At 42.8% G+C, this 21,804-nt stretch overlaps 2 protein-coding genes across 4 annotated transcripts in view; one reads left to right on the top strand and one right to left on the bottom strand.

Annotated features, from left to right (window-relative positions):
• The window catches only part of B3GNT3 (UDP-GlcNAc:betaGal beta-1,3-N-acetylglucosaminyltransferase 3), a 37,340-nt gene extending 21,366 nt beyond the window's left edge, over positions 1-15,974 (top strand). Inside the window, exons 2-3 of one of the 2 annotated variants that reach the window (XM_051972388.1) lie at positions 9,682-10,320; positions 11,948-15,974. In XM_051972388.1, coding sequence (XP_051828348.1) covers positions 9,682-10,320; positions 11,948-12,508 — 1,200 coding nt within the window. In that variant the 3' untranslated portion in view covers positions 12,509-15,974. Of the gene's footprint in view, positions 1-9,019; positions 10,321-11,947 lie in introns of those variants that run through there. The other variant, XM_051972389.1, reaches the window with a different exon arrangement.
• An 878-nt stretch (positions 15,975-16,852) lies between these two features.
• On the bottom strand, positions 16,853-18,910 carry INSL3 (insulin like 3). Of its 2 annotated transcripts, none has more exons than XM_051972390.1 (2): positions 18,680-18,910; positions 16,853-17,389 (listed from the first exon to the last, which is right to left on the bottom strand). In XM_051972390.1, the coding sequence occupies exons 1-2, from the start codon at positions 18,846-18,848 to the stop codon at positions 17,148-17,150; spliced, it is 411 nt and encodes a 136-aa protein (XP_051828350.1). In that variant the 5' UTR covers positions 18,849-18,910; the 3' UTR covers positions 16,853-17,147. The 2 variants fall into 2 exon arrangements, with proteins under 2 accessions (XP_051828350.1, XP_051828352.1); XM_051972392.1 differs by lacking the exon at positions 18,680-18,910 and adding an exon at positions 18,503-18,625.
• Between the last annotated feature and the right edge of the window lie 2,894 nt (positions 18,911-21,804).

The following is a 21,804-nucleotide window of genomic DNA, read 5'->3' as shown; positions in this document are numbered from 1 at the left end:
ATTTAGTATAAAAGTGGGCGCCACTACCCTCAGAAAAGATGGCCTTCTTCAGGTTTGACTAGAAAAAGCCAATTAAACTGGCATAATGAGGGTGAATTCAGTGAACCCTGAAGAAGAGTAGTGATGGGATACTGAATTCCTTTCCAGGTAAGAACAAATTTTTCATGATTGGTCAAGGGGATGGAGAAGGTAATGGGAAAATCAATAAGTCCTTACTAGTTAGTAGTCCAGGCCCAGGACTTTCCTGGTTCACCAACCTGAGAAAGTCAACAAGAACTGAAATACTTTGCAAAAGAATCTTATTTAACACTCGATAATCTACTTCAATCTCCAATTTCCTCCTTGGGCACACAACATTCTTATATGGAAAATATAGATATCAAAGTACTCTAGCCTTCTTAATTTCCATTACTGGCAAGGAAATATCTTTCATACTCACACACTTTACCTAAGATTATTTAGTATTTAACTACACACGATGGTTCAGGCAATTTTAAGGGCGTCCATTTAGCCCAACCTACAAGAGCAAGTATAGAAATGTAAATGCCTATGTAGGCACAAGTCTTAATATCCGCATCCATAATATATTTGCCCTAATTAGCCATACCTATCCCAACTGAGGCACAAACAGCAGGTCTTCCACCCAACTCCAGAGGAGCAAGAAATGTTCTTTTCCTCTGTGGCCTTGACTCCCAAACCTCAGTGGAAACTAGATGAGCCTATGGAGATGTTGAGAATTACCTTGTATAAAAGAAGCATACCTGCTAAGATCTAACAGCCCCTTCTATATTTAATGATTTTCCCTTTCCCCTTCCCAAGCCAGTGGATTCAAGCATATGATTCCCTGTGGTCCTTCACTTTACAATAATCTGAACATAGGAGAAACCTTGGTCCTTACCTTAGGGAGACATATTCCCATACTTTTTCAAATCTAAATGTGAAGACTTGGATGATTCCAGATGGCCAGGTGTAGTGGAGATATGATCAGTTGGTATAATCACCAGAAAAAGCAGAGACTTTCAAAGATGTCCTAAATTTTGTTGGATAGGAGACCCCTTACTGTATCTGTCCCAGATATTTAATTAGAATTTGACTAGTATCACCTATCCCATGATCACTCCCGAGATCTCACTAAATCTCTTTATGGGAAAGGATATCTTTAGTCTAGACTAAGGAATAACATGGTAACAGGCTTAAACTTCACCAATTGATCATGGTCTGTTGAAAGGGGCCACACAATTTAGATGGGGCTCCCCCAAAGACAGGATGTCATTACATTTGAAATAGGAGCGCGCGCGTGCGTGTGTGTGTGTGTGTGTGTGTGTGTGTGTGTGTGTGTAAGAGAGAGAGAGAGAGAGAGAGAGAGAGATTGAGATTGATTTTAAAATTTTACCTATTTGCTATCCTTTGTGAAGCAATGTATACAGAATTCACCATTTTATCTATCTGGGAAAGGACAAAGGACAATTTCTAGCTTACCCTCTAAATCGAGCACTTCTACCCCTAGTCTTTTCCCTCATAGCCCTAATCTTGGAAGATTTTCTAACATGTCCAGAAAAATTTTGGGGTCAGAGATCATATTTGCCACCTATATCCTATTATTCCCATTATCATTGCTCTTTTCATCAGTGCTATTACCAGGTCTATTGGCAGTACCGTATTCTCTATCCCCATTCCCTAAACCCCTTCAAGGTACAGTTTGGAAAGCTTAAAAACTGCTTTGCCTCCAACTCTAGTTGCTTAATATATAAGAACAATTTATTCTTATTTTCTTTTAATTGGTGATCCAACTTTTTTTTTTTTAAAGAATAATTGGACTACCTGAAAATTATAATTTTTTTTTAAAATAACTTTTTATTGACAGAACCCATGCCAGGGTAATTTTTTACAGCATTATCCCTTGCACTCACTTCTGTTCTGATTTTTCCCCTCCCTCCCTCCACCCCTTCCCCCAGATGGCAAGCAGTCCTTTACATGTTGAATAGGTTACAGTATATCCTAGATACAATATATGTGTGCAGAACCGAACAGTTTTCTTGTTGCACAGGGAGAATTGGATTCAGAAGGTATAAATGACCCGGGAAGAAAAACAAAAATGCAAGCAGTTTATATTCATTTCCCAGTGTTCTTTCTTTGGGTGTAGCTGCTTCTGTCCATCCTTGATCAATTGGAACTGAATTAGCTTTCTTCATCGAAAAGCTCCACTTCCATCAGAATACATCCTCATACAGTATCGTTGTTGAGGTATATAATGATCTCCTGGTTCTGCTCATTTCACTTGCATCAGTTCGTATAAGTCTCGCCAGTCCTCTCTGTATTCATCCTGCTGGTCATTTCTTACAGAACAATAATATTCCATAATGTTCATATACCACAATTTACTCAACCATTCTCCAATTGATGGGCATCCATTCATTTTCCAGTTTCTTGCCACTACAAACAGGGCTGCCACAAACATTTTGGCACATACAGGTCCCTTTCCCTTCTTTAGTATCTCTTTGGGTATAAGCCCAGTAGAAACACACTGCTGGGTGATCCAACTTTTTCAAAGCTGTCAGGGATTATTTGATTTTTATATTTTTACCTTCCCTTTCAGATGTTTAAAAATTTTGAATAGAATTTTATTTTTCCAAATACATACAAAGATAGTTTTCAACATTCACCTTTGCAAAATCTTGTGTTCCACATTTTTCTCCCTTTCTCTCTTCCTTCCCCTTCCCAAGACAGCATTCAATATAGATTAAACATATGCAATCATTCTAAATATTTTTGTATTTATCATGCTGTGCAAGAAAAATCAGATCAAAGGGAGAAAATATGAGAAAGAAAAAAAAAAAACCAAGAAGCAAACAGCAACAAAATAAAAAGGTGAAAATACTGTTTTGATCCATATTCTGTATCCATGCATAGTTCTCTCGCTGGATGCAGATACCATTTTTCTTCACAAGTCTATTGGAATTACTTCAAATCATCTCTGTTGAAAAGAGCCAAGTCCATCATAGTTGATCATACAATCTTGTTGCTACTGTGTACAATAATCTCTTAGTTCTGTTCACTTCACTTAGCATCAGTCTTTCCAGGCTTTTCTGAAATCAACCTGCTCAAGATTTCTTATAAAACAATAATATTCCATTTCATAACTTATTCAGCCATTTCCCAATTGTTGGGCATCTACTTAATTTCCAGTTCTTTGCAAATAAATAAAAATAGGCTGCTACAAACATTTTTTTGCACATGTGGATTCTTTTCCCTCTTTTATGATATCTTTGGGATATAGACCCAGTAGAGACATTGCTGAATCTAAAGGTGTGCAGTTTGAAATATGCTTTGCATACTTCCAAATTCCTTTTCAGAATGATTGGATCATTTCACAATTCCATCAACAATGTATTAGTGTTCCAGTTTTCTCATATCCCCTCCAACATTTATCATTATCTTTTCCTGTCACCTTAGTCAATCTGAAAGGTGTGAAGTGGTATCTCAGAGTTGTCTCTAATCAATAATGATAGAACATTTTTTCATATGACTAAAAATGACTTTAATTTTTTTAAATTGTCTGTTCATATCCTTTGACCATTTATCAGTTGGGCAATAGCTTGTATTCTTATAAATTTGAATTAGTTCTTTACGTATTTTAGAAAGGAGGCCTTTAGCAGAAATCCTGGCTGTAAAATTTTCCCCCAGCTTTCTGCTTCCCTTATAAATGTTGGCTGCATTGGTTTTGTTTGTTCAAAACTTTTTAATTTAATGTAATCAAAATTATCCATTTTGCATTTCATAATGTTTTCTCGTTATTTTTTGGTCATAAATTCCTTCCTTCTTCACAGATCTGACAGCTAGATTATACCTTGTTCTCCTAATTTGCTTATAGGATTATTCTTTATGTTTATGTTTCAGTTGAGATATCTATAGGCCAGTTGGTAGGAATTATTGAATAAGATGGTAGTGATGTAGGAAATTGGAGTGCAGGAGAGAAAATAAGGTTGAATAGGAATATTTGGGAGTCACCAGCATAGAAGTAGTTAAATTGTGGGATCTAAGGAAATCACCATGGAAAAGAAGAGAAGAGAGAAACTGGAAAGTGAGTGGATGCCCATCAGTTGGAGAATGCTGAATAAGTTATGATATATGAATGTTATGGAATATTATTGTTCTGTAAGAAACGATCAGCAGGATGATTTCAGAGAGGCCTGGAGAGACTTACATGAACTAATGCTGAGTGAAATGAGAAGAACCAAGAGATCATTGTACATGGCAACAAGAAGATTATACGATGATCAATTCTGATGGATGTGACTCTCTTCAACAATGAGATGATTCACATCAGTTTCAATAATCTTGTGATAAAGAGAGTCATTTACACCCAGAGAGAGAACTGTGGCAACTGAATGTGGACCACAACATAGCATTCTTACTCTTTCTGTTGTTTTTTTTGCTTGCATTTTGTTTTCTTTGCTCAGTTTTTTTTCCTTCTTGTTCTGCAAGATAACTGCATAAATATGTATACATATATTGTATTTAACACATAATTAACATATTTAACATGGATTACCTGTCATCTAGGGGAGAAGGTGGGGGGAAGGAAGGGAAAATTTGGAACAGAAAGTTTTGCAAAGGTCAATGTTGAAAAATTGCCCATACATATATGCCTTGTAAATAAAAAGCTTTAATAAACACACACACACACACACACACACACACACACACCACACACACACACACAAAGTAAAATTTGGTTGATGTTTCAGCAAAAACAAAAAAACAAACAAACCAAAAAAACACATCAGATTGATAAATAACCAAGAAATAGCAGTGTCATGAAAACTTAGGGAGGAAACATTATATAGAAGTAATAATAACAAAAATACTAATAGCTAGCATTTATAATACATAAAGACTTGTAAAGCACTTTGTCTACAACAGCGGTCAACAATGTCAAACCCTCTTTGGGATTTTCTTGGCAGAGATACTGGAATGGTTTGCTGTTTCTTTCTCTACTTCATTGTATAGGTGAGGAAACTAGGCAAACAGAGTAAAGTGCTTGCCACAAACTAGGAAGTGTCTAAGGTCACATTTGAACTCAGGAAGATAAATCAACAGCTGACTTATAAAAAAAATGGAGGAGTAAAAGGAGAGGAAGCAGAGGCTGCTTTCCCTTGCTTCCATCTCCTATACACATCTTGTAAAAATCAAAGTTGGGTAATGAGTTCCCTATGCATTCACATCCATCTCTCCAGGTAATTCTTGTTCTTTGCTGGAATTTTCCCCATCTTCTGTGTTCCATTCTTGACAGTGTCAAGAAAGTCCCTTGGGTTGATCTTCTCTAGAAAGATTTAATCCTTAGGAACTGTACCCAGAGGCTTCCCTTTGTGGTAATTATTTTCACAAGCCTGAGGATGTTCTGTCTTGTCTTAGGTAACTGTCACTGGAGGAAAACAAACTTCCTATTGTTGTTAAAGGATTGACAGGTTGTTTTCTCATGCTGTCCCTCATCAGGATGTTTCCAACTTCCTGACTCTTCCTCTAACTTTTATTGTATTCTCTCCTCCAGCAATACTTGTCAGTATTTTATTCCTTGGAAAACAAGTAGCTCTTTCCCACTAAGTCTACTTCTCTCTCCCTCCCCACAGTCAGTTTCTTGAGATACTTTTTCTACTCTTCAAACCTCCCACCCTCTCCCCTTTCTCCTGTATTGGAGGAAGTTGAACAACTCTCTCCATCCAGCTATTTTATCTGTGTCATATAAAAGGAATGTCAGAATTCGTAGGAGCTCATAAATCCAACCTCAGCCTGGGGCTTACTGGGATCCTAGGTATGATGACTAAATAAACCTTGAGATACCTGCAAGCATTCTCATTCTCTATTCTCTGCTACCTTTGATAGCCTGTAGTCCATGGCACTCTCCAAGAGGTGGGGTTCGCCTTCTTTCTTTTTTTTTAAGCACCATTTCATTGTCCCCTTATAACATGGAATTCTCAGAGCCATTCTTCCATCATCTTCCCCTTCTTTTCTAGGAAGGAAACCCACTTGTACCTTGAACCTAGAGAATCTGATTTCCTTTAAATCTCACCAAAGTCTCAACTGAAAGACCTCTTTCCCAATCCCCTCCTGCCCTCCAGCTGCTGATTACATCTCATTTATCTGTAAGTCCTCTCCTTTCATTGACTAGAAGCTTTTAGAGGCCCAGAACTGTCTTTATCTTTCTTTGGCTTGGCAAGGTGCCCTTTCTTTAGAGGAGCTTCTTGAATGCTTTTTCCCTTGTTGACTTGGTCTTTAACTTTGTTGTAGAAAACATCAAAGAAAAGTTCAAGCTTCCTGTACACTTCAGCACTAAGTGTGGGGTCTGGAAGATCTGAGTGCAAACTTGCCTCAGACATTTGGTAGCTGAGAGAAGGAAATGGCAAACCACATTAATATCTTTGTCAAGGAAGTCACAGTATTAAAACAACTGAACAGTAACAACAAAAATGGACTTCAGCACGTCCCTCAATTCTCAACTCATTCTGAGTTTTTACTTTCTGGGAAAACCAAAAAGTATGGGTTTGTCTTTGTGCCTGAGACAATGATCTGAATCTGAATGTGTGCTACAGAAGTCAGCTGCCTACTGGAGAGGCAAAATCCAGATTTGGAACCTGCCAATTGGAGAGTGCCATGGACAACAGGCTATCAGAGGTTGCAGAGAACAGAGAATATCAGAGTTCATAGATATCTCAAAGTTTATTGAGTCATCATACCTAGTATGCTCCAGGTTGAGATTGGATTTAGTGAGTTCCTATGAACTCCGACCCTCCCTCCCCCCCTTTTTTAATTTAAAGCTTTTTATTTTCAAAACATATGCATAGTTTTCAACATTCACCCTTGCAAAACCTTGTGTTCCAAATTTTTTTCTCTCTCCTTTCCCCTTACCCCTTCCCTTAGACAGCAAGTAATCCAAAATATATTAAACATGTGCAATTCATATATATTATACACACCCACAATTATCATGCTGCATAAGAAAAATCAGAACAAAAAAAGGGGGGAAATGAGAAAGAAAACAAAATGCAAGCAAATAGCAAAAAAAGTGAAAATGTTATATTGTGATCCACACTCAATTCCCACAATCCCCTCTCCATCACAAGTCTATTGGAACTGGTCTGAATCACCTCATTGTTGAAAGGAGCCGTGTCCATCAGAATTGATCGTGGTATAATCTTGTTGCTGCCGTATGTGATGTAAATCTTGGTCCTGCTCATTTCACTCAGCATTAGTCCTATAAGTTTCTCCAGGCCTTTCTGAAATCATCCTGGGGGTAATTTCTTACAGAATGATAATATCCCATAACATTCAAGTGCCATAGCTTATTCAGCCATCCCCAACTGATGGCACCCACTCAGTTTCTAGTTCCTTGGCACAGGTGGGACATTCTCTTCTAGATGAGAGAGAATAACAGGATGGAGAGAATCGTTCAACTTGGAGTAAAGACCCAGATTCAGATCCTGCCTCGGAGACTAGCTGATCAAGTCAGATTGGACAACTAAGTGGATAGAACAGGGGGCTTGGAGTCAGGAAGGTCTGAGTTAAAATTTGACTTTAGACACTAGCTGTGTGATTCTGGGTAAGTCCCTTAACTTTGGCTCAGCTCAACTGTAAAATGAATTGGAGAAGGAAATGCCATCTTTGTATCTTTGCCAAGAAAACCCCAAATTGGGTCACAAAGAGACCAGAAGCACGGAAAATGACTAAGCAACAAGTCAGCTAATCTCTCAGAACCTCAGGTAAATCTTTAAGACCATAAATTATAGAAAGGTAGAGAGAGGGTGTTCTCACATATTTGAAAAGATTGCAGAAACCATTTAATCAAGTTATGAATCATTAATTGTGCACTGGGTGACTGGGGTAGAGAAAATGCTTGGTGTGCAAGAAAGTTGAACTCCAGTTGAGGAGATACAGGAAACCTGCGAACAGTGGAAGAACATGGATGTACAAAAGACTGACTATGCACAGTGGAATCCCAGTGGGAGCTCTGGGTAACTAGCTCGGGAGGAGTGGACCTTTGCTGCAGGTGGCTAATATCTGTTGGGAGGTTATGTGCTTGCTTCCTCTTGAGGGAGTTACCCTACCTTATGGCAATCTGCCCTGAATCTCCCTCCCCTCAAGATCCTGCAGACATGGGGGGTACAACTGCCCCGGAGGACTCTGGGGGACCCAGCTTCTCCCTTTAGAGTGAGTAGTCGTGTTCTGAAATCCAGACACACGAGCACAAGATGGGGATTATCTAAGAAAACCAGAAATTCATGTAATAAAGAGCATGTGGAATATTGGCCACAATGTTACATGAGCTGACAGGTGGACCTCACCCCTGATCTCATAAAGCTCGTGTAACTCTAGGCTGAGCTAAGAAAAATAGAGCTTCCCGAATGAGGGAGGAAAGTTGCCTTGCTGGTTTCTACCTGAGCAGAAATACCTGAAAAACACCATCTAATTTAGGGTCTGTATTTCCAGAGGAACAACAGCAAAGGTGAGCAAGGTCAGAGGAGAACCGAGATGGTGAGAGATGTCCATGGTGGGTCATACAAGAAGTGAGTGAGCTGGGGATTCAATCTCAGATCATCTGATTCCAAGCCCAAATGTGTCTAAATATCTAAAGGGAACCAGAAGACAGTTTCAGAATAACAAATATAATTGAAATATAATTATTAATATTAACTATTATTATCATTCATAAAATTATAGAAAAAGAGAATAAATTTTCAGGCTGAAGCATGATACCTCCCTCCTTCCTTCTCTTCCTTCCTTCTTTCTTCCTGCCCTCCCTTTTTTCCTTCTTTTTCTCTCTTCTTTCTTTCATTCCCTCCTTTCCTTCTTTTCCACCCTCCCCTTTTACCTTTCTTTCTTTCTTCCTTCTTCCTTGCTCCCTCCCTTTCTACCTTTCTCTTTTTTTCTTTCTTCCTCCCTTTCTCTTTTCCTCCTTTTCTCTTTTCTCTTTTTTTCTTCCTTTCTTACTTCCTTCTTTCCTTCTGGATTTGTTTTGCATAATTACATATTTATAATAGGTTTTTTTTTCCTTGCCCTTTCAATGACTTTGAAAGATGCATATGTGTGGGGAAGGAAAATTTGAATTGGAAAAAAAATTTAAATGATTAAAAAAAAAAAAAAACCTGCCTAAAGGGCCATCAAAGGACAAAGGTAGCCAACTTGTGCTTTTTGACCCAAGAGAACAGAACTAGAAGCAATGGAGGACAGTTATAGGGAAGCTAATTTCAATTTCTGGCTTAATTTTTTTTTAAATAAAATTTTATTGTTCCCTTTTTCTATTACTTAAAAATTTCCCCAGTTTCAGATTAATAAAGCTTGAGATGCTCCTTGGACTATAGAACATGATATCTGAGAAGAGCTTTTAAAAAACAAAATATCAGCACAAGGAGAACTCTTAGAATAGAGGATGTCAGTTGGGAGGGCCCTTAGAACCCGAATGTCAGAGCTGGGAGGGCCCTTAGAACCCAGGAGGTCAGAGCTAGGAGGGTCCTTGGGACACGGGGTTTTGGATTTGAAATTAACAGATCATTTAATCAGACTCCTTGTTTTACAATTGCAGAATTAAGACCCAGAGAGAAGTGACCCTTCCAAACCCACTTATTCCTACCGTACGCCTAAGGTTTTCTCTCACTGAGTCTGCCCTCCTTCTCTCTTGCCTACCAGGATATCATGCGATCACTGAAGAGAGCATGCACTCAGGCGTTGGTCCTCCTGCCTTTAACTGTTGGGCTCCTATTTTTCCTTTTCCATGACCAAGCCTTACAGCGTCCCTACATGAACCGTTGGCAAGGTTCAGAAACCCTCAAGCCCCAGCACCAAAAGGTCCTGGCGTTGCAGCAGCAGCAAAAGGTCTCAGAGACCCAGCCCCCCACCGTGTTTCAACGCCCTCTGGAACCTTGTTTTGCCAATGATTCTGTGGCCAACATGTCTGGCTTTGCGGCCGAACCCCAGAACATCCAGAACTTCCTCCTTTACAAACATTGCCGGGATTTCCCGATCCTCCAGAATGTCCCCCCAAATAAGTGTACAAGGTCCCCCGGGGCCTTGGGTTCTCCCTTCCTCCTTCTAGCCATCAAGTCATCTCCTAAGAACTACGAGAGGCGGGATCTCATTCGCCGGACATGGGGAGAGGAGAGGGAGGTCAGGGGAGCCACCATCTGCCGGCTCTTCTTGGTGGGCACAGCGTCTGATGTCCTGGAAGCTCAGAAAGTGAACCGGCTCCTGGCCATAGAGGCCCAGGCTCATGGTGATATTATCCAGTGGGATTTCCATGACACTTTCTTCAATCTGACCCTGAAGCAGGTGAGTGGCCAACCCAGGGGTGGGAGATGACAGTACCTTTCTCCTTTCTAGTCTCAAACTCCACCACCTGAAGCTGTACTTTGAGAAAATTGGATCCTCCCATGGCCTGAAGTCTCTCTCTTTCCAACTCCTCCGTGACATCTTCAATTGGCATCAATCTTCTCTATTTATAATAGTAATTTCTTCCTCTTGGCAGTGTGGTGAAGGAAAAAGAGAAACCTGAACTGCAATCCTGAATCTTTTTGTCTTCAATTTACTGTGTGTCTTTGGGCTAATCACAGGCCCTCTTATCTTTGAGGTCCTCTCTGAAATGAGAGTATTGGACTAGCTGTCCATTGAGCCTTACTGTTTGACATAGTGACTAAAGTTTGAATGAATCTGAGGGTTAGAGGGGCCTTTCTAATATGTCGAATTCACAGAATCATAAGAACCAATGAGGACCCTTGAGCCCAGGATGTCAGAGCTTAAGGGATCTTAGGCTATAAGATGTCAGCGTTGGGGTGCAGGACATCATTTGGGAGGGACCTCAGGACATCAGAACCTCATTTCAGGTGACATCTCCATTTTGGGTTTATTTTTCATTTATCCTTTATTTATTTTTATTTTTATATTATTTATTTATCTGTGAACATCCTTGTCCTCTTTCCTCTTCAGTGGAATGTGAGGTCCTTGAGGGTAGGGACTTTCACTTTTGTCTTTTGTCCCCAGTGTCACACACAGCACCTGGCAAATAATAGGGGCTTGAAAATAATAATTCATAATTCATAACACTTTAAACTTTAGATGAGGATTTTTATTCCCATTTTACAGACTGGAAAACTGAGGCCCCGAGAGAGCTAATGACTTGCTGTAGCTAGTAAGCTAGTCCCCAGGCTAATGAGCATCTGTGGAGAGATCTGAGCCTAGGTGTTCTATCTTCAGAACCAATGTCTATTATATCATACTATAGAAGAGAAAATAAAACACACAGAGGGGAAATGATTTAAAAATAATTATTATTTCACTTTTCAGTATCAAACTCAGTTTAATTTCTAAATTTTCCAGCATTTGTCCCCACTTTATTAGAGGGATCATGCTCACATTCTCTCACTCTTTAGGTTAGCACCAATAATCCCAGCTGGATATTTCAAGAACCATGAGGAGTTCTAATGCTTAATGAGTTTGGGAAATACCAGTTTAGATGATCTCAGCGATCCCTTTAACCAGTGGTCCTCAAACTTCTGTTCTCAGTATCTTTATCCTATTAAAAATGATTGGGGATCTGTCCAAAGAGTTTTTGTTTATGTGGGTTATAATTATAGATATTGATCACATTAAAAATAAAAACCAATTATGCATTAATTTGTAGACTCTCTGAAAGAATTTCAGAGATTCCGAGGATGCTCTGGACCAAACTTTGAGAACCACTGCTTTAAGCTTTGGAACCCTTGGATTTCTAGATAGGATAGACCCCGGGTTCTCTATTGGTAAGATGGGGAGGAAATTCTTCCCCAGGCTTCTCCAGAGGATTGGGATTGGGAACCAACAGGAGCTTCATGAGCTAGGGAGAGCCTCAGAGACTAACTGGTGAGTACCATGGCTACCGGAGGACTCAGCATCATATCCCTTGCTCTCCTTCCTCCGGTAGGTCCTCTTTCTCGAGTGGCAGGCTCTCCACTTGCCTGATGCTTCTTTCATCTTCAATGGTGATGATGACGTCTTTGCTCACACGGACAACATGGTAGTCTACCTGCAGGGCAACGAAGCAGACAAGCACCTGTACGTAGGACACGTCATCAGCAATGTGGGGCCCATCCGAATACCATGGAGCAAATACTTCATCTCCAAGATGGTGATGAAGGAAGAGAGGTACCCCCCCTATTGTGGAGGCGGTGGGATCCTGATGTCCAGATTCACAGCCCGGGCCATCCGGCGTGCCTCCCACGCCATCCCTCTCTTCCCCATTGATGATGTCTATCTGGGCATGTGCCTGGAACATGAAGGGCTGGCCCCAGCCAGGCACATGGGGGTCAGGATGGTCGGGGTTCAATCGCCATCCCCCCGCATAGGGTCCTTTGACCCCTGCTTCTATCAGGACCTGCTGCTGGTTCATCGCTTCTTACCCTATGAGATGCTCCTGATGTGGGATGCCCTCAAGAAGCCAGATCTGAAATGTAGCAAGTCAGTCCTGGCTACCCCGAGTAATTGAGGGCTGGTCTGGAGGACTAGAGGATCAGACCCTGAAGAGACTGAGACAGCACGTAATAACTCAGAGCAAACCAGGACAGAAAACCGCCGCGTCAACATGTGACCTTGGCCAAATCATTTCTCTGAATCTGAAGCAGCTTTCTCCTGTGTAAAATGGGGAGCGCACTGGACATGACCTACCTCACAGGGCTGTTGTGAGGAACACATCTTGTAAGCTACAGAAATGTGAATTTTCACGGGGGGTTGGAGGGAACATTGAGTCTCTGTGGTACGCCCAACTGGCATGACCTTGGATGAGTCCCTCTCCTATATCCTACCTCGATTTCCTCAATCAGCAGAGTGGACAGAGTCCTTCCCCTAGGCTGCAGCGAGGGTGAGAGAAGGAGGGAAATGGCTTTTCTACACTCTCAAAAAGTGAGGAAGGAGGGAAACAAGCACTTATCTATTATGTGCCAGGCATTGTACTAAGTCATTTATCAAATATTATCTCACTTGATTCTCACAAGCAAATGCTTGTGAATTCCTTAATTAAGGGAAGAAAACCCCTATTTTACAGTTGAGGAAACTGAGGCAGGCAGCGGTTAAGTGACTTGTCTGGGGTCACACAGCTAGTAAATATCTGAGAGCAGATTTGAATTCAGATCCAGTTCTCTCTCCTCTACGCCACCTCGCTTCCTCAAAAGGCTGCATGTGGCTTCTCCCTTCCTCTCTCAGGGGTGAGATCAGGAGAGGCTCTGGTCATCCCCCTGCATCACTCTGAAACCCGAGGAGCTGGGAAAAGAATGGGGCCACAGAAGGCAAGCTCTGCAGAGCCTACACCGTCTTCCCCCCTAATTTGGGCTGAGGATTGTTTTTTCTGTGGAGTTTATTCAGAGATCCAGAGGACAGATATGAGCCTCTCTCTTCCCTCACTTAAATCCCTAAGGAATTTTGACTCCTATCCTTAGAATGCTGCTCTTCCACTCCCCACCCAGAACCCCCTGTCCTTTTTCAAGAACGTGAACTAACATTTATTAATTATCTGCTAAGAGCTAAAAGAGTTGAGGGTGGGAAGGAAAAAAAATCCATCCCTGCCCTCAAAGAATTTCTTGTAGAACTGGGGGTATGGAGATTCTTTGCCTTAGTTGCTACCTAGGCTTAAGCATTGAATGGGTGTTGCCTAAATCGAACTGAAACCCATTGAAAACATTAGCTTAAAAAGGCCAAAGTCTTCCATTGCATCCTGGGCCATCTCCAATTGTCCTGATCTCTATCTGGCCACTGGGCCCAGAGGTCTCTGGGGAGGGAAAGTGAGGCTAGGGACCTTGCCCAGCCCTCCCTCACCTCAATCCAATTCACTTGCACGTCAGGGCATCACCTCCCTGATTTCTTGGTCTTCTTGGAGAACAAAGGACAAAATCCACAATGTAAATCACTAGATAAACATGAGAGACAGATTGGCTGACAGGGAACTTTAGAAGGGGAAACACGGGATGGGGCTGGGGGCTAGGAGAGGGGGGCCTGAGAATGGCCTCTTGCTTAAGGTGGATTTTTGAGCTCAGTCTTAAGAGAATCCAGGGGAACTAAGAAGCAAAAGAGGGAGGGTGCCTGGTAGTCATTGTCAAGAAAAGGCCCTAGAATTGGTGAAAAAGTGTGAGAAAATGCCGGCCTTAGGAAGGGGCTAGGTTGGGAGGATACCTTTGACAATGCCACTGGATTAGCTGCTCGCCCTAAATGGGGGTAGATTGGAGCAGCAGATTTGGAGTGAGAAGATCTCATGAAGCCCGTTTTTAACAGGGACTGCTTCATCTGACTGGGCCAGTTGTGCACTGATTAACCTAAGATCATGATTATAATTTTCCAGCAAATGGGAACTTGAAGGTTATCTCTTCCAGAGCCTTCATTTTGTGGGAAGGCCTTGAAGTTATTTGATTGTAGCCTAAAGGCAGAAAGATCTCAGAAGCTTTTGAAACCAGCCCCTTCCTGAAAAAAACTTGGATCATGGGTGATGACCCAATGAAGGAAAGACCAAGACTTTAAGTGTGATATGTCAAGTCTCCTTTAAAATATTCTCTCAGGTTATCCACATAATCCTGGAATGTTACTGATATTATGAGCCCCATTTTGCAGATGGGGAAATTGAGGTACAAAGCCAGCCAGTCACACAGGTAGCAAGGTCTGAGGTCTGATTTGAACTCAGGGCTTCTGGACTTCAGATCAAGGTCAGTGTCCACTGGACTACCTAATTAGCAAATAACCAGGCTGGACTTACATAGGTAGTAATTAAAAAGGCCTGAAACACATCCAGGTCCTCTCATTGTAAATCCTATATTCCTTCCACAAACCCATGACTAGGCAATCTTTCTTTTCTCAAAACTTATTTTCCCATCTGCAAAATGGATGAGCTTGGACTAGATGTGTTCCCATCTGCAAAATGGGTGAGTTTGGACTGGATGGGCTTTTGAGATTTTCCTGGGTCTAAATCCTGTGATACTTTGGGTTTCCCTCGGGGTCCATCTTCCTCAGGAAACATATCCCAGAGAAGGAAGGAGGAAGAGCCCCTCTCTCCCCAAGAGTCCTCATTTCCCAGGAAGTCCTACAGGCTGAGGTCTATATGGGTTATGTAACCACACAGCATAGCCAGTGATAACATAGGATGGCAGGGGAATCAGTGCCTCCAGAGCTGGAGACACTGATCCTATCACTGAGACTCATTACTGTGTGATATCAGGTAAATTATTTATTTCTCTGGGTCTAGAAATTTGTGAAATGAGTGAGATTTGACTTGGCCCCCGATTTCCCTTCCAGTTCAAAATCAGGGATCTCCTCACTTAAAGCTAGAGCCCCAACTTCTATATTCTTCTGGCAGAAAGCATTTGAGACTGGAGCTCCACAGGGATTTATGTCCAACCATCAGAGGTGGAAATGATTTTAGACGCCCACCTGGTCTAGGGAAAGCGATTATTATTATTACTACTATTATTAAGCTCCTGCCAGACACCAGGTACTGAGCTAAGCATGAGAGATACAGAGAGAGTCAAAAGCCCTCCCCTGTTCTTATCCACATGTTCACAATCTAATCTACTGTTACCTTCTCATTTTAGCATTGGGATTGAGAGAACAGTTGCCCTGGGTGGCTCAATGGCTAGAGCACGGGCTCTGGAGTCAGGAGGACCCAAATTCAAATCCAGCCTCAGACACTTCCTAGCTGTGTGACCCTGAGCAAGTCACTTTATCCTGTTTCCCTCAGTTTCCTCATCTGTAAAGTGAGCTGGAGGAGGACATGGCAAATTACTGCAGTTTCTCTGCTGAGAAAATCCCAGATGGGGTCGGTCATGACTGAAAACAACAATAGTAAGATCCCAGGACTTAAATCCAAGCCCAGGGGACTTTGTACGGAGTCCTGCTAACTTTTTGGGATTTGGATGCTGGGAGGGAATGGAACAATGGCAGGGCTTTGGTATTCCCCAATAAAATGATTGTTGAAAGCTCTGTGAACCCATCTTTCTCTGCACCCATGATCTCCAAATATGACCCAGGGCCCATGTTCCTGGAAGCTTCTATTTGAAGGGAGTGTCAGTGGTTGGACTCCCAATTTTTCTCCCCCTCTAGATTTCTGGATTTCCCTTCCCACCTTTCTGTGCCAGAAATCTTCCTTATTCTAAGCTAGTCGATGCAGGAGGTGGAGGGGATATGGCCATGTGGGGAGGACAGCCAAACAAGAAGGAAATCAATATTTTATTAAGCAACCACTACGGGCTAGTTATTGGGCTACAGAAGCACTTTGCAAATATTCCATTTGATCCTCTCAACAGCCCTGGATGGGTAGGTGCTATTATTATCTCCGTTTTACAGCTGAAGAAACTGAGACAGAGGCACTAAAACGTGAATTGTTCAGGGTCACAGCTAATAATAGGGTTTTAGGCGTCTCCTGTCCCGTCCCTCTGAGTTCTGTCCCCTGAGCCATCTAAGAGCGGGGACCCAGTGGATTTCTGGGCCATGGAGGCCTTAGCCACATGCTGAGGTCCCGAAATCCACAAAGGCAGCTCCGCATAGGAAAAGGAACCCACTGTGGAGGCGGGAGACCCGTTTTAGAGGCCATTTTTGTGATTTTAAGTTCTTCCTTTACTTTGAGACGCACTCTCTTTATCTGTAAACGAGGGCCTTGGACTGTTCTGACCTGGGATGTTATCTTGGCTTTTCAGGGGCCTCATCTGCAAGCTGGGGGCTAAGAACGTTCCCAAAATCTCCACCCCCACATTAAAGGTTTTTCTTCTCCTTGAACTGGGAAGGACAATAATCCAACTTGCTGCTGCGAGAGAAAGCCAAAGTCTCCAGCCCATCCCCCAGCACAGCACAGACAAACAACCTTTTGCCAGTTTCTTAGGGGTTCTTCCCCCCGGGGACAATTACAGAGGACAAAATCTGGACATCTTAACTCACAATGTTAGAGCTCAGGCTTAGCGGAGGGAACCGGGCTTTCCTGGCTACAGGAACTACAGACCGGCCCGGGCGGGTTGCTCCAGGAAGACCGGGCCCACAGGCTTGAACCCAAATGTTAGTCCTTGGAGGGCTGAGATTGGCCCCAGGCTCTCTGCTCCCGTGGGAGCACTGGGAGAAGTCCATGGACTTCCGGGGCCTCAGTTTCCCAGTCCGGGAAACTAATGGGGGCAGAAGGCCAGCAGGTCTTGCTTGGTGCAGCCGTTGCTACAGCAGTGCTTGGCTGGGCTGGGGGCTCTTCGCCGGCGGGGGGCCCTCTGGATCCCCGAGGGAGGCTCCGGCTCCTCTGCATCCACAGCCAGGCCGGCTCTCGGCAGTAGCCCCACGTCCGACTCCTCACCCACGTTGGCATCCGGGGCCAATCCCCGGAAGGGTCTATTGTGGAGCCACTGAAGTATTTCTCCTGCGGGAGGGTGAGGAGACCAAGGACGTCAGCAAAATGTGTCTCCGCCCCCCCCCCCCCAATCCTCCCTCCCCAACTAAGGATCATCAATGTGGACACAGAAGCCCATGAATAATCTCTCTGAAATTCAATGTGGTACAGTATACTGTGATATAATGGGAAAGAACATTGGTTCTGGATTCAAATCTTGTTTTTTGGTTTGTTTATTGCTGAGGCAACTGGGGGTAAGTGACTTGCCCAGGGTCACACAGCCAGGAGTGTCTGAGGTGGGATTTGAACTCAGGTCCTACTGATTTCAGGGCTGGTGCTCTACCCACTGCGCCACCCAGCTGTCCCTCTGGATTCAAATCTTGACCTTGTTACTATCTGTTTGAGCCTGAGCAAGTCATTAACCTGTTTGGGGCCTCAGCCCCCTCCTTTATAAAATAACTGGATGACCTCTAAGATGTAAACCTCTAAATTCTATATTATCCATCATTAGCAACAATGTTATTAATATTGAAGTTAGTGATTACCAATATTTTATTAATTTATTATATTATGAATATTAACATTGATATTTATTATCTATTAATAATCAGCATTTGCTTGACTCTTTAAATTTTAGAAAGCACAACAATGGGGCGTGGGGATAACAGAGAGGGCTTCCTTGTTTGTTTTTCCTAGAAAAAGACACCAGGTTTGGAATCCAAAGACCTGGGTTTGAATTTCAGATCTGCCACAAGCTGTGTAATCTTGGGTAAACTGAGTCACTTTTTGGTTTTGTTTCCTCATCATTAAAATAAAGGTGTTGGACTCGATCAGGCATTCTTAACTTGGGGTTCCTGGACCTGCCTAGATTCCAGGAGTTAGTGAACTTGGACGGGGAAAAGTTGCGTCTTTATTTTCACTCACCTGTAACTGGAATTTGGCATTCCCTTCAATGACCATTTATTTAATCGTGATTCCCAGAAGGGGTCCCCAGGCTGGGACCCAAGAAAGGGTTAATGAAGCCCTGGCCTAGCTGGTCCCGTCCAATTCTAATCTGTGGTTTTATGAGGAGCAGACTGCGAGGTGGACCCAGATTATGGAAGGCCAAACCAGGCCCTCTTTCTATTATCCCATGATACTTACTTCCTATCCTCTGGGTCAGGGACCTAGTAAAGAACTGCAGAGCGATAGATGGACAAACAGACATAGTTGGAAACAGGTGTGAATAGACTGGAGACATGCTCATCAATCGCCTTAAAGATGCAGGGACCCAAACAGATGAGTAGCTGGGACCCCACCCACCCGGTCCCAAGGACTTACGGTCACCCCCGGTGCCCTGCCTTCCATCAGGGAGGGCCCAGCGGGGGCCGCCACAGGCCCTCACGAGGGCTCGGATGAAGTTGTGGGCACAGAGCTTCTGGGGTTCCTCCCTGGAGCATTCCCCAGCTGGCAGAAGCAGGAGCAGGAGGAAGGGCAGCAGGTGAGACATGGCGTGGACACGAGGTCAGAAGAGGCTGCTGTGGCTCCCTCCTCAAGTGAGACTGCTGAAGGGTATCTCCCTGCTCTTATAGCTTCCTTCTGCCCCTTCCCCCTCCCATCCTCTGCAGCTGCCGAGTCCCTGGGCATTTCTAGATCTGATTGGACTCAGTGCCCATGAAGCAGGAACAGGGAGCACCTTAGGGGCCAAGGGGAAGGCCAGGGGAACTGAGAGGCCCGGGAGAAGGGAATGAGGCAGGGAGATCTTGGAGGGGACCACAGAGAGTAAAAGGCTGGAGCAAAGGGATGACATGGGACCCCTGCCCGTGACGAGAGAAGGTCTCAAAGGCCCAGTGGTCACTCTTGTCCATACCTGAATGTCCCCTACGAGTGCTCCTCCAATCTCTACCTGAAGCTTTCCAGGGATGAGGAAGCCTCCCACCTGCATGTGGCCCAGGCCATTTTTTAATAGCTCTAAATATTCAGAAGATTTTTTTTTTTGCTTGTTTATTTTTGCTCAGGACAAATCTAAAGTTACATTTGCAATTTCTACCTCCAGCTCCTAATTCTGACCCCTGGTATCAAGCAGAACAAGTCAGAACCCACTTCACCTGTAAGCAACGAGCATTTATTAAGCACTTACTGTTTGCTGAGCCCTGTATCCTTGGGGATATATTTGCATATATATATATGTAAATATATGCAAAAAAGACAATCCCTGCCCTTATGTTCTAAAAGTAGGTGGATGACACAGTACATGGAGCCCTGACCCTGAAGAACTGGGTTCAAATCTAGCTTTAGACATTTATTAGTTGTTACCTACTGTATCCAAGGCCATCTCCAGTTGTCCTGACCCTGGGGGAAAGAGTAAAGCAAAAGTTTTGCACCAGCCCAAGTGTCATTTAAATCCAATTCTCTTGTAAATCAAGATAGCATCTTCCTGATGTCATCGGTCCTTTTGAAAAATGAGGGACAAATTGCAACAGCTGTGTGATCCTGGACGGTCATTTAAGTTCTATGTGTCTTAGTTTAAAATAGGGTTTAAAAAAACTTACAGTGTGAAGCCTAGAACTTCAGAAGCACAGCCAGGAGGGGAAGGAAGCCTGACCTGTCTTGGTCTCTTCTCAAGATGGAAGCACCAGGAGGAATTCACCAATGGAAAACGGGACTGATCGGGTTTGTTCTAGTGTGATGATGCTCCAGGGAAGGGCAGATGCTCCAGGGTGAGGGGGCCCAAGGGGGAAGGGAAGCTGCAGTTGAGCCAGGATACTAAAGACCCCAAAGTCACAAGCAGAGGAAGAGCCAGCAAGACAGACCTTTAAAGAAATCGATGTGAAAGCCGGAAGCCTTCTCTTCCCAAAGGCAAACATCCCCAGCTCCTGCCACCCATTCTCATATGATATTATTTGGGGCTTTTCATCATCTCGATCATCTTCCTCTGGACACTTTCCAGGTTATCAGTGTCAGTCCCAAATGGCAGTCAGAGTCACACAGTTAGTCAGCAAGCATTTATTAAGCACCTATTATGTGTCAGACACTGTTCTAAGTGCTGGGAATACAAATAAAGGCCAAAAAATCTTAAACAAACCCCACAATGCAACATTATAAAAATCTGTCTGTGCTCCTGAGTACTTCATAAGCTAATGAGAGATACAATGTGTAAACAGCTATATACAAACTCATGTGTAGATACAGATGGGAGGGGAGCAGACTCAGAAAGAAGGAACAGAGTTAAGAAAGTGGAGAGGGGGCAGTTAGATGGCAGAGTGGATAGAGTCAGGAACATCTGAATCAAATTTGGCCATAGACACTAACTGTGTGATTCTGGACAAGTCATTTAAGCCTGATTATTTCAAAAGAAAAGAGGGAGATGGTACTATAGCTGATACTTGAAGGAAGTCAGGAGAGCTAGGAAGAGAGGAAATGCTCCAGGCAGAGGGCATGGAGTATTGGGTTCAGGAATAGCGAGGAGGGCAACGTCACTGGATTGCAGAGTTCGGGAGTGAAACAAGATATAGAAAGACTGGAAGGAGAGGAAATGGCCAATTGATAAGGAACTTTCTGAACCATAGGATTTCCTTCTTTTTTTAAATATACATTTCCATTTTATTTAATTTATTAATGTTACAGGGTTCTTGCACTGCCAAAACCATGCCCAAGAATTCAAATAACTAAATAAAGCGCAATGGACAGTCTCATCTACCCATCTGACAGCATATTAAAACTTGATTAATGTGCATTTTGACAATTTCACAGTCTCTTTAAAAATGTTATAACAAGAATTGGGATTAAAAATCGACTTCAGTTCTTCAAATTTCTAGTACAATATACCATTAAATAACACTTCCACGTAATTATCAACCTGAGAATTTTCTATTTGACCCTGGAAGTAGAAGTGTATTGAATAAGGAGAGGGGGTGGTGATATGATATGGTAAGATGTGCATTTTGGGAAAGCCAAGTTGACAGCTAAGTAGAGGATAGATTGAGGGCTGAAGCTGGAGTTGAAAAAGATTTGAGTTCAAATCTAACCTCAAAGAGTTGCTAGGTGAAAGAACCTGGACAAGTCATCTAAACTTTTGTCTGCCTCTGTTTCCTCATCTGTAAAATGTGGTTAATAATAAAATCTACTCCATGAAATTATTGTGAGCATCAAATGAAATTTTTGCAAACATTGTAAATCTTAAAGTGTGATATAAATGCTATCTATGATGATGATGAAGGTGGTGTTGAGGATGAAGAGGATGAAGATGGATTCGAGTGGAAAGAGACTTCAGATAGAAAGGCTGACCAGAAGCTATGGCAATAGTCTTTTTTTGCTTATATTAGCATCTCCAGGGATACAGAGCTCAGCAAACAGTAAGTGCTTAATAAATGCTCATTGCTTACAGGTGGAAGTGGGTTCTGACTTGTTCTGCTTGATACCAGAGGTTAGAACTAGGAGCTGGAGGTGGAAATTGCAAATGTAAC

This window comes from Antechinus flavipes, chromosome 1 (assembly GCF_016432865.1).
Source record: "Antechinus flavipes isolate AdamAnt ecotype Samford, QLD, Australia chromosome 1, AdamAnt_v2, whole genome shotgun sequence".
Classification (NCBI taxonomy): domain Eukaryota; kingdom Metazoa; phylum Chordata; class Mammalia; order Dasyuromorphia; family Dasyuridae; genus Antechinus; species Antechinus flavipes.
Note: the sequence above shows the minus strand (reverse complement) of the source record. Positions and strands in the feature narration are given on the sequence as shown.